The sequence below is a fragment of the Gekko japonicus genome, unplaced genomic scaffold (genome assembly GCF_001447785.1).
Source record: "Gekko japonicus isolate JY-2015 unplaced genomic scaffold, Gekko_japonicus_V1.1 scaffold926, whole genome shotgun sequence".
Classification (NCBI taxonomy): Eukaryota; Metazoa; Chordata; class Lepidosauria; order Squamata; family Gekkonidae; genus Gekko; species Gekko japonicus.
Genome location: NW_015163629.1, coordinates 468,600 through 480,728, shown reverse-complemented (window position 1 = coordinate 480,728; position 12,129 = coordinate 468,600). Strand labels below are relative to the sequence as shown.

Here is a 12,129-nt window from a genome sequence, read left to right as displayed (position 1 = left end):
TGTGCACATGCGCATACCTTCCTTTGCACAGATGCGCATACCATCCCTTCTGGCTAATTGCCATTCTCCTGCAAACTGCTCTGCGTATCTCTCAAGGCCGCTGGAGGAGTCGCTTAGATCACTGCTTTGGCTTTAGGCAGGCAGAGCCGTGGGAAGCTCGTACCTGTTTTGCTTTGAGGTAGCAGTTAGTTCCCAGGCCTAAGGGCACACGCAGGAACCATAGTAATTGGTAACGCTCATATGAATGTACTATAACTGTTGTGCGCATAGCTCCCCCCTCATTCCTAACAGTGTTCCTGTCCATGCATCTCCAGCTTCAATAAAGTAAACCCTTCTTGCAAGTGTGTGTTTCGATTGTTGCTGAGGGTCCTGTCACCCACTAGGGTTACAAGGCCCCACACCCGGCCACCAGCAGGGTACGGGGGGAAAGGATTGCCAGATCCAGTTTGGGAAACTCCTGAATATCTGGGGACGGAGCCTGGGGAAGACAGGGACCTCATGGGGTACAATGCCATACAGTTCACCCTCCAAAGCATCCAGGGGGAACTGATCTCTACAGTCTGGAGATGAGCTGTAATTCCTGGGGGTCCCCAGGTCTCACATGGAGGCTGGCATCCCTAAATATCACACTGAATTTTACCAAGCCCCAGTAAGCTCAACCTTCCTGCTATTTTTTAAAAAATATCTTCATATACACAAGAGGCATTAAACCTATTTCCAAACCCAATCCAGTTTCCCATACCATCCAAATCCGTATTTAATTTAACAAATGCCCTTACTGTGGTGGGGGGAGTAAGGGAAAGCCAACATTCAGTGTTAAATTAATGCCATAGTAATACTGCAACAAGCTCCTTTAAAGTCAACATGCACAAAGGTTTGACCGAAGCAGTCTCTGAACTCCTGCATTGAAAATTCCAGGCCTACATTTACAGAGCTAAAGGACTGTGTGGCGTAACATCTGCTTATAATGTACTGTACAGATTATATCACTTGTAATCATGTTTGCCTCTTGCAGAAGGCTATTGTTCTCTCGAAATTCAAAGCAGGTAGAACATCTTTAATCATAAGATCCCAATCTTCAAAGAAAAATTTCTGTTCTGATGTTCTTTTTTCCTAGACATCCGATTATAAAAGGATGAATGGCTTGTAACAACCAGAGTAATTACATGCCTTCTGCTAGTTCATCATTTCAGAGGCCGGGTGAAAGCCGAGGCATAACCGTTTTTAAAGCTCCTTCCGAATTGGTAACATACCGCCACCGTCATTTCGCAGCAATTTGCCACATGTCAGCCCCAAGGATTACCGGGGCACATCAACTAAATCTGTAGTATTTCTTTTGGCAACGGGCAGAGTGGCAGATGTCAAACAGTGATGGATTTAGGGACCGTTCACGGCTCCTGTTTTAAGAGACATGTTGTTGTTCAGTCGCACAGTCGAGTCCGACTCTTCGCGACCCCATGGACCAGATCACGCCAGGCCTTCCTGTCTTCCGCCGTCCTCTGAAGTTTGCTCAATTTCATGTTCGTTGCATCTATGACACTGTCTAAGAGACATGAACCCTGGAAATTACAGAATTGCATTTTTATATGCAATCCAAGTTTAAATTTGCTACAACATCAACAGGAAAAGCCCTTTGAATTACGGCCTCCCATTACAAATGTAAAATCATAGTCATTTAGGCATTGTTTGGGAAGTACATTATTTGGGCCTTGTAAAAGCTGAATGAAGGACACAAGAATGGAGATGACAACTCTTCCCACCTGGCTCACATTAAGAGTCTTCTGTTCACCTCGTGCATTAATTCTTTAATAAATGTCAGATTTTTAAAAAAACTAATGGAACTATAGCTAGGTTGCAGATGGCTGCAAATCCATTTCCTTTGAAGAGGAGGAAGGAGGCACAAATGCCCAATTTATTTTTTAAAAACCCGTTGCAAGCAAAACACACGGAATATGCCTAAATACTGAGGCTTTCCGCAAAGAGCCACAAAGAGTATAGAACTAAATCCAGGTCCACTAGCACCTTTTAAGACCAACAAAATCTTCCATGGAAGGAATCAAAGCTCAACTTCATCAGATATAAAGTGATATAACTGACAAAAATAGTCAAGATTTGAGTCCAGTCGCACCCTTACAGCGCCTTCCTCAACAATTACACCCTTCTAAGCCCACTGAACTTCATGGGCTTAGAAGAGTGTAACTCTGCTTAGGATGGCACAGCTAGACACCAACGAGGGTTCCAGTGTGTGAGCTTTCATAAGAACATAAGAGAAGCCCATGTTGGATCAGGCCAATGGCCCATCCAGTCCAACACTGTCACACAGTGGCCAAAAATACCAGGTGCCATCAGGACGTCCAGCAGTGGGGCCAGGACACTAGAAGCCCTTCCACTGTTGACACACAAACCCCAGCAACAAGAATACAGAGTATCACTTGCCCCAGCCCGAGAGTCCCTATCTATACCTTGTGGCTAATAGCCACTAACAGACCTCTGCTCCATATGTTTATCTAATTCCCTCCTGAAGCCGTCCATGCTTGTAACTGTCACCACCTCCTGTGGCAGTGAATTCCATGTGTTAATCACTCTTTGGGTGAAGAAGGACTTCCTTTTATCCGTTCTAACCCGACCACTCAGCGATTTCATGGAGTGCCCACCAGGTCTTGTATTGTGAGAAAGGGAGAAAAGGACTTCTTTCTCTACCTGCTCTATCCCATGCATAATCCTATAAGCCTCGATCATGTCACCCTATGGGCATCGTTTCTCCAAGCTAAAGAGCCCCAAGCACTTTAACCTTTCCTCACAGGGAAAGTGCTCCTATGTTTCGTCCCTCGTCACACACAGGAGAACTGAAGTGGAGACAGATCTCCACTCCTGTTCTACCGTGTCTCACGAAAGGGAGCTTTGAGTCTCAACCGCTCACACCCTGAAACTCTTGTAGGTCGCTAATGCACTACCGGACTCAAACCTAGCAGTTCTAATTGTGGACCAGCCCAGCTACCCAGCTACTTGGTGCTTGGGGGGGGGGTGAACAGTGGGAGGGCTTCTGGTGTCCTGGCCCCACTGGTGGACCTCCTGATGGCACTGGTATTTCTGGCCACTGTGTGACAGAATGTTGGACTAGATGGGCCATTGGCCTGATCCAACATTGGCTTCTCTTATGTTCTTATGTTCTTACCCTCTGGGACACAACTGAAAAAAGTGAGCTTTGACTCACAAAAGCTTATACCTCGGAAAACTGTTGGGCTTCGTTGTGCCACTGGGTTTGAATTTGGTTCTACTACTACAGACTGAAACAGCTGCTACACCCACCTGGAACACCGAAAGCATATGGCTTCTTAAAGACTCATTCATTGTGGCCGATTCTGGACATCAGAGCCCATTTCCTTCGGCACATCAGAAGGCTTTCAGATGCCACAAACCGCTGTTTTTGTTGCATCAGACTAGTATGGCTATTCCTCAAGCATTTCAAGCCAAAAGGTCCAGTAGTGTCTAAAAGGCATTTGTGGTGTGATGGTTTAGCTATATAGAAGAGTCAACACAAGATTTGATTGTGCAATTATCCCCATTGCTTAGGTGACCCAAGTTTTGATCTGTACACTTGCAGCGAGAAATATGTTTCAGCAACAGGAAATAAACTAGATGCTGTAACAGGTTCATAACAAAGGAAGAAATCTGAAGCTGTGTTAATTATCTTTTGTAATGTACAAAGCTACTTGCAGATTTCTACATGCTGTTGATAAGATTATTGTAATTATACCACACACAGAAATGCCTACTAGCAATTCCGCCCCCTTTTTAATTGTACTGTAGTTCATTCAACATCTTGCTGGTTTTGCATTCTCATTTGGCCAGATACTATTTCCTAATCAATATTTGCTAATTAATACTGTACATACACCACCCTATGTGGATCGTGGCAGAATTCCCAATGCATTAGATCTTCTCATTCATCTGTCTCCCTACCTGCTTCCAAAATACTGCATACTAAGGAACTGTACTATTATTAAATTTTGTCTCCTCCTCCCACAATCTTTGGCTTCTTTGCAAACTGAAATGTAAACCAACAAGCCTAGTGAAATGGCTGCTAAGGACACCTGCACTGTTAATTTTTAGTTAAGTGCTATGGCAAAGTTAACCCTGTTCAGGGGTCATTTAGTAGAAAAAGAGGTGCAGGCGCTCATTAGCATAACTCATTAGCATAACTTATTTGCATATGCCACACCCCCTGACATCACCGGAAGTGTGTCAGAAGGCAACACCCACCACTCAGGCTCCACTGAACTGTTTTGGATTGCTAGCTATTGGGGGGGGGGGGGACATGCAGATCTGTCCTCGCAGAGGAGGGAGAGCTTGTACCTGAATAAAACTTGGTCTTAAAGGTGCTACTGGACTGTTTTGAACCGGGGGAGTGGGGGGAGCTCTGCAACTTACTTGGTTGCTTCTTGCTCGACTGAGGGCTGCTGGGAGTAGGGGGTGGGGCTTGCTGCATGTGCCCACCCCCTGGACTCTTTACTGCCGGAGCTCCACTCCTGTGCACTCCTGCAGGAAATGACCCCTGACCCTGTTCCTACAATTATTACGTGGAAAGAATATACATCTATGTATCAACCTAGGTAAAGTAACCTTGCTCGAAAGCCCGTCGAATCCAAGTCTAGGGAGTGCTGCTCATCTCCGTTTCCAAGTCAAAGAGCCAGCGCTGTCCAAAGACTTCTCCATGGTCATGTGGCCGGCATGACTAAACACCAAGGCGCACGGAACGCTGTTACCTTCCCACTGAAGTGATACCTATTTATCTACTTGCAATTTCTTGCTTTTGAACTGCTAGGTTGGCAGAAGCTGGGGCCAGAGACGGGCGCTCACTTCGTCACGCAGCACTAGGGTCTTAAACCGCCGAACTACAGACCTTCCGGTCTGCAGCTCAGCGTCTTACCCTCTGCGCCACCGCGGCCCCCTATGTAAACCTACCCTACCCCAATTCAGTGTAGCATTTCAGCATGTCAAATTTGTCAGCAAAACAGAAAAGGAATTATGGGCCTGGGACACCTGACTTAAAAAAACATTAATTCAGAACAAGGTACACCCCCCCCAAAAAAAAACCCTCTGATTTTGGTGCTTTTGTGCTAAAAACAATCTATAAATATTGAATAAATGTTTGAGGCTCATTAAGAATCATGTGTGGCAGTATTTATTCCTATGCTTCACATGTCATTCAAATTAATTCTATCAGATATTCCCCTTGCAGAAATTCAACCAACAAGGACAAAATGGAAATAATTACTTTCAGGCTTTAAGCACTGGCAAATTATGGTTTGGTATTTTCAGCATAACAAAGACAATGGACCTCTGAAACTATGCAAGTTTTTACTTGGGCAGCGTAGAAGGCAAACACAGCATTAGTCGCACAGTCTAAGATGCTCCCCACCGTTCCACTTACAGCCCATTCATTAACCAGCCACGCAGAGTGGAAAATGAATTTTTTCAGACTTTTTTGGCTGAATTCCAGTCCTCGGAATGCTAAGCCTGAGTTTTCAGAGATTCCTGAAGAATTAAGCTATAATATACAGCACAGAAATATAATTGTTGTTGAAAGTGTATGTTGATGTTGTTTGTTCTTTAAGATAAAAATTAATAAAAATTTAAATGCAAAAAAAAAAGAAGTATAAGGAGATGCCAGCAAAAAGGAAGCACTGCAAAGTGAGATATCCAAACTGCTCGGATGATTGAGACTGGTCACTGGGTGCGTAACTCCACTGTTTGGTAGTGTCAAGAAGCTCTCTATTAAGCTTACTTTTTTGATAAAAAGCGGTCTGGCTGAAGCAGCGTCAACTACTGGCAAAGTGTCGTTTTAAGACATAGCGGGTTAGAGCCAACCAACTGGTAAAGAAGAGAGGAAGGGTCCCTTTTGACTACCAAAGAGGCTATCCTGGGAATCATGTGACCTGATCGGACAAAAGCCAAGTGAGACGGGGGCAAGTAGTAAGCAGGGGAATTATTTCCTTCATTTAGACCCTGCTTTTCTCCCTGCTCAAAGCAGGGGTGGTCGAACTTGCTTAACATAAGAGCCACACAGAATAAATGCCAGATGTTAGAGAGCCACAAGACATGAACAAATATTACACACACGTTTTTATTGGAAAATATGCAAATTTGCTTCTTAACAACATTAGACTGTGTGAAAGACCCACATGTGGTTCCTGAGCTGCAGTTTGGCCACCCCTGGCTCAAAGCATCCTCACAAGCCACCCGTGAAACAGGTTAGGCTGCAGTACAGACAGAATGACATTATTATAGAGAGAAAAGGAAAGATGGGAGTAGATAACACAGTGGGGCAGGGGAACTCTGGAGATCCAGCAAGAGCCAGTACAAAAATGGAGCAAGAGATCTACCTGAGAAGTCTTGCCCTTGAGTACAAGATAGCACAGAAGAATCTGCTCTGTTCATGGACTTCCCTGAACTATCTAACACGGAAACAGCTTAATGACAAAGAAGAAAGATTCACATTAAACAGAAATGAATGTGGTTAAAGATGTTTTAGGCAAAAACTGAAGTTGAATTTGGACACTGGAAACTGGCTTTAAGAGGATGTTCAGCAAGTGTGAGTTTGTTTGGGGGTTTTTTTAGTTATGGCATAGTAGAGAATCGAGCCTGATATTTCCGTTAACAAGCTATAGACTGGGTGGAGATTCAGCTGGACAGCCTCAGGCCTCTTCCAACTCTACAATTCTAACTGGGAAACCTGTTTTACATGGCTTATCCATCTCAAGAGGAATTTCAAAAGCTATCTTCAGATTTATTTTCTAAATTAAGATGGTGACTATCATAATGAATTCTCAAACCTTCTATAATCAGTGGTTGAAGAAGAAGATTGGATTTATACCCCGCCCTTCACAACCCAAAGGTGTCTCAGAGCGGCTTACAAACTCCTTTCCCTCCCCCTCCCCACAACAGACACCCTGGGAGGTAGGTGGGGCTGAGAGAGCTCTGACAGAAACTGCTTTTTTCAAGAACAGCCCTTATCAGAACTATGGTTTGCCCAATGTCATCCAGCCAGGTGCAAGTGGAGGAGTGGGGAATCAAACCCGGTTCTCCCAGATTAGAGTCCGCGCACTTAACCACTACACCAAACTGGCTCTCTGAAGAGATTTGCTGTGCAGTTAAAGAAAACAGAAACAGTCTGAGGGCTAAAGCAATAAAGTTATCCATCCAAGTATTTCACAGAATAAGAAAGCCTCTGAATGAGAGGATCAAGTAGCAGATATTAAGTTAACATAAAAAATACCCAGATTTTGCGCTGGGTTAGATACGCAGTGGGAATAATCAAACTGTTGAAAACCCAAACTGTCCTTCTCAGGGGCACTTCTGACCTGACTTTCAAGATTTCATAGAATCGGAGAATGATACGAGTTGGAAGGGACCTTGCACGTCATCTAGTCCAACCCCCTGCACTCTGCAGGAGCATAGCCGAAAGACAGCCCTACAACATACCCGAAAGAGGATCGTCCAGCCTCCCCTTGAAAATGTTCAGCGAAGGAGCATCCACCACCTCCCGAGGCAGTCTGTTCCACTGCTCAACCACTCTGACAGTTAGGAAGTTTCTCCTGATATTTAGCCAGTATCGACTCCCTTGTCATTTCCACCCATTAGATCTAGTCTTGCAATCCGAAGCAAGAGAGAATAGATCCGCTCCATCTTCTACAATGACAGCCCTTCAATTACTTGAAGACTGCAATCATGTTCCCCTCTAAGCCTTCTCTTTCCCAGGCTAAACATACCCAACTCTTGCAGCCTTTCCTCGTAAGACTTGGATTCCAACCCTCTCACCATCCTGATTGCCCTCTTCTGGACACGCTGTACCACTTAATCAGGCCCATTTCTTTCCTATCAATATATATATATATATATTTTACATGAAAACGTAGTGATGTTACATTATGTAACTTGCCTGGGTGAGAAATGAAAGGAACAGACCCAAAGGGATCTTCTGGAGGATGGTTCTGTGGAGCTGAATGTGGCTCCACATTCTTATCTGAGGATGTTCTCCTCTCCACGAGCCTGTCTGCAAAAATAAAACGAAAACAAAAATAAAAAGTAAAATAAAAATGGCAGCTTTCATGCCGGTTTTATACACCCAGAAGCTAATCTCCCAACATCTGCTCTTGAAATACGAGTTCATAGGCTCAATGCACTCCTCTCAGAAGCCCCACTGAAATGAAAGGAGTTGCACCAGCGTAGGTACAAATTTCAATAGGGTTCCTACAGAATCCTGTTGGGACAGTCGTGGAGCCACATGTTTATGGCAGGCTAGACTGTTCGATACCAGACCTTCAGATAAACCAGCAAAGCAAAAACCTCAATGTTAGCTACCCCAAAACCAGTTATTCAGCCAGCTCAAATCGCAAAGTCTAATACCACCTTCAGAAATTGCCCAGGCAAGACACATCTGAATACCTGCATAAGGAGCAGCCACAGAGAACATGATTTTATAAACAAGGAGATCCAAACAGGGCTTAATTTGGAGTTTTATTAGTTACTGTGTAACCGATGCACAAATAAGTTTGTTTTGATCAGAACTGATATATAGCTTGTTTAGCTTTCCTTAGGAAAAATACAGACATCTGAAATGTTTTGGGGATTCTGCAGAACTTTGAAGCCAATTTTTCAACTCCCCCCCCCCCCCACTTGGCTCTGTCCTTTTGTCATTTCTGTTCTGAGTGCTGTGGCCCCTCCGCTTGGTTGTACTACGGAAGAATGGTCTGCCATTCAATACCAGGCACACACAAGTGTTTAGGCAAGCCCTGCCAATTTTTCACACACGCCTTTCAGAAATCTCTACAGTTGTGACCTAGTGTTTTCAAAAAGATAAGTGGCTTGGCATTCCAAGTAGCCACTAAGATTTTTAGTTCTAATTGGGGTAACACTATCTTTAAGGTTACTCTGATTGCATTAGAGGTTAAAAACAAAAGCGCTGAACAGAACACTTTGTTACGACTTCAGTTTTCCTTTTCCTGTGTTCTCCGACTGCTCAGAGAAGCCTAGTTTGTCCAAGAATTTGCACAATATGCAGCTTAAAATACAGCGTTGAGTATCCACAGAATAAGTAGTATGTAGTGATGAATGAAGACAGCCAGATGTAAATATTTTTAATTTGCATACATTGTAGGGACAATACAAGTCAGGTTGTAAACACCAACCTTTTAACAGAGTGAATGGAAAAGGTTCCTTGTGAAATGTTTTACACAATTTGGCAGCTAAGCCATGCTTCTGGAAAAGAAAAACACCGGCTAACAGTTTCCTTAGCTTCCCCCCCCCCCCACTGCTACAAGAAAGGAAGGAGAAAAAGAACTTAACATTCAATAAGTGATGTTTAATACAGGAAATTCTCTCTTGTACATACAAACTATGCTTTTTCAAAAGTATTTAAACAAGACTGGTTGTTCTAAAAATACAGTGCAGCCTACACACAGGGGTGACCAAAACATGTAATGAGTTTATTATTCTGAATTAATTTAACACACAGCCAATTATGCATTAGTAGTTATGCCTTTGTAAACACTGAGGCTTTTTATAAAGGTTTGTGTCTTATAGTTCTGTTTCAAGTGCAAAGAAGTGCATACAAAAGCAGAAGATTCTCACAAGTAATGACATCGTTTAATGGAGCATATATTAAGGACTGGGAGATCTATGGACGATTTCTTCAGATTCTTGAACTGTACTCAGCTGAGTCAGCTCAGAGTATGAGAAAGTCTTTGATTCAATCAATGCACTTGTCAAAATTTAAGAAAGCGAGTGCCCATTTTTACCTACCACATATGGGAGAGAAGAAACAGGGGAGATCCCAGTTTACTGACATAAACACAGAAACTACTTGACCCACTTCTATATATATTGCTATTCCAGGAGTACAACGATATTTGGGAGTGGCATTAATGGATATGCAACAGTGCAAAAAATGCAGAATTAGGTCTCTAGCCACACTATTAATCTGGAGCCTAATACAGTCATCAGCAGTGCAGCATAGAAAAAGGTTTTCAGAAAAGTAGTTAGCAACAAGATGTTAATACAGGTAACTGAGAATGAAAAACTAATTTCAGGTGTAATGGTTCCTCGGAAAACAGGATCTCACAAAAACAAAATTCACACTAATCTCTTCTGTGCTTTAAGCACTCTGGGAGAAGTGTGCAACAAGAGAAATGGTTAAGCAGAGAAACTGGATTTTTAAGACATGCAGTTCCGAGGTGCACTCCAAGGCACACCTTGCTCTACCAAAGGAAAATCCTCAGCATGCAATGGAAAACATCCTGGTGCTTGTGGTGTGTTTTACTCAGCCCGCATAAGAGAAGGCTCTGAATCACAGCCACTGTGTTCCTAAGACTAAGGCCCAAAAATACTTCAAGAGAAAGCATTTTAAATTTATATAAGTAAACATATCCAAGAGAAGCCATAAATGAAAGTGTTATAAACGCAAGCAATCCTTCTTTCCAAGCCCATGGCTACTTGGGTTTAATAACCAACCAAAGTTTAGAACATCCTTTGGTCTCTTCATTCTGTTGCGGGAGGTCATTATATTCCCCTTTGTTCTGCAAGGCATTACGTGTATAGAAAAATATGACGCTTACAAAAAGACTTAAATCCTTGATATGATCCCCTACATAAAATTCCCTTTTGAGGAAAAAGGTACTATCCTGTGGAACCTTTTATTAACTGACCTCACACTTCAAACAGCTAGCAGTTCCTAATGTCTTCCAGTTTTGTTCAGTCAGTAAGTGTTGACCTATATAAAGTAAAACAGGACATTCTTGCAAGATTGATGCTGGCCGCTTGTCCTATAATGTTCTTTAGTTCAGCATTCTATATTTGTTCAATATATAGCCAAAGCATTCTGCGTTTATCAGTGTGAGTGACATACTTAGTAGTAATAGGGCCAGGCTCAAAATGATTGGTATTTAAAGCATCTATTGTAACCAGCTTATTAGCAAAGCCTTTCACACCAGAAGAATTCCCACCAAAACTGATATGTTAACTGTAGCTCATGAAAAGGGTTTTAAATCAGTGCATACATAATTTTTCCTAGCATCAAATGCTCAGATGAAAAATTCTTTTTAAAACGGAGAAGGGGTTTTCTACGAAAATTAAGGATTGCTTTCAAAATTAAGTTTCCAAAAATATGCCAGGAGCTTGCCATTTACTGGTGGTGGGGATATGTCAAGTCAACAATTATCTCTTATATTTTGCTCACAATTGATTCCTCTGATAAATTATGAAGAAATAAGTAGAAGACCACGTGATTTCAAGTAAACACACTAGCTCTTTGACTTGAAGAGAAAGTTTATTCAACTGTTTGTGTCAGAACAATAAAGCAGCCCTTACATGTAGCCAATCAAAAGACATTACAAAACATTAACATAATGTACTAGGTCATTTTCCCCTCTTTCAGGCATTTTCAAAAGGCATCTCAGACCCATGGAAACTTCTGTTCTGGTGTGCAAGAGAACAAAGTGCAAAGTGAAGCAATGCAAGCAGCTGACCGGTGTTCTGCATTGTTACACACCTTCCAGTTTTTAAAAAATATTCCTCACACTCAAGAAAAATAAGTATTCAAGAGATGGCTGACATTTTCTGTGGTATTACAAATGCAGACAGTGAATTGCTATTGCACACATTTTTTGTAACAGAAGGACGAGTGAGACAGCGGGCCTAGCTCTGCCCTCAAATGCTCAGAAAGACCTTTCCGTACACACTGTGAGGCCCCTCAACAGAACAGTCTTTGGCACTGCCAGTTGTACCTAAAGAGCTATTTACTGTGAAGCGAAATAAGCCTTCAAGCGTCCCTTACTTGATCTCAGAAGGTCAAACTCCCTGTCCAACAGCTCCTCCTCTGTTAGTTTGGAGAAATTGTCTTCTCCAAACGGGTTCCAACCAGACATATCAGGGGGATTACTGATGTTCTGCTTTGGATAGTTCGAAACAGACTCCGCATCAGAGGCAGATGACCTGTAAAAAAGATGGATCACAAAAGCAACTTAAGGCAACATTGATAGAATCCAAAATGCAATGACAGATTGTTCAAATATGGATTTATATGGAATTAAGCCATTTTGGATCTCCAGTGAGGAGAAAAGCAGAGGATAT

At 42.6% G+C, this 12,129-nt stretch overlaps 1 protein-coding gene across 1 annotated transcript in view; it reads right to left on the bottom strand.

The window, feature by feature from the left end:
* The window catches only part of BMP2K (BMP2 inducible kinase), a 47,479-nt gene that overhangs the window by 7,569 nt on the left and 27,781 nt on the right, over positions 1-12,129 (bottom strand). Inside the window, exons 13-14 of the mRNA XM_015407527.1 lie at positions 11,834-11,991; positions 7,943-8,056 (exon numbers count right to left, since the gene is read on the bottom strand). Coding sequence (XP_015263013.1) covers positions 7,943-8,056; positions 11,834-11,991 — 272 coding nt within the window. The remainder of the gene's footprint in view (positions 1-7,942; positions 8,057-11,833; positions 11,992-12,129) is intronic.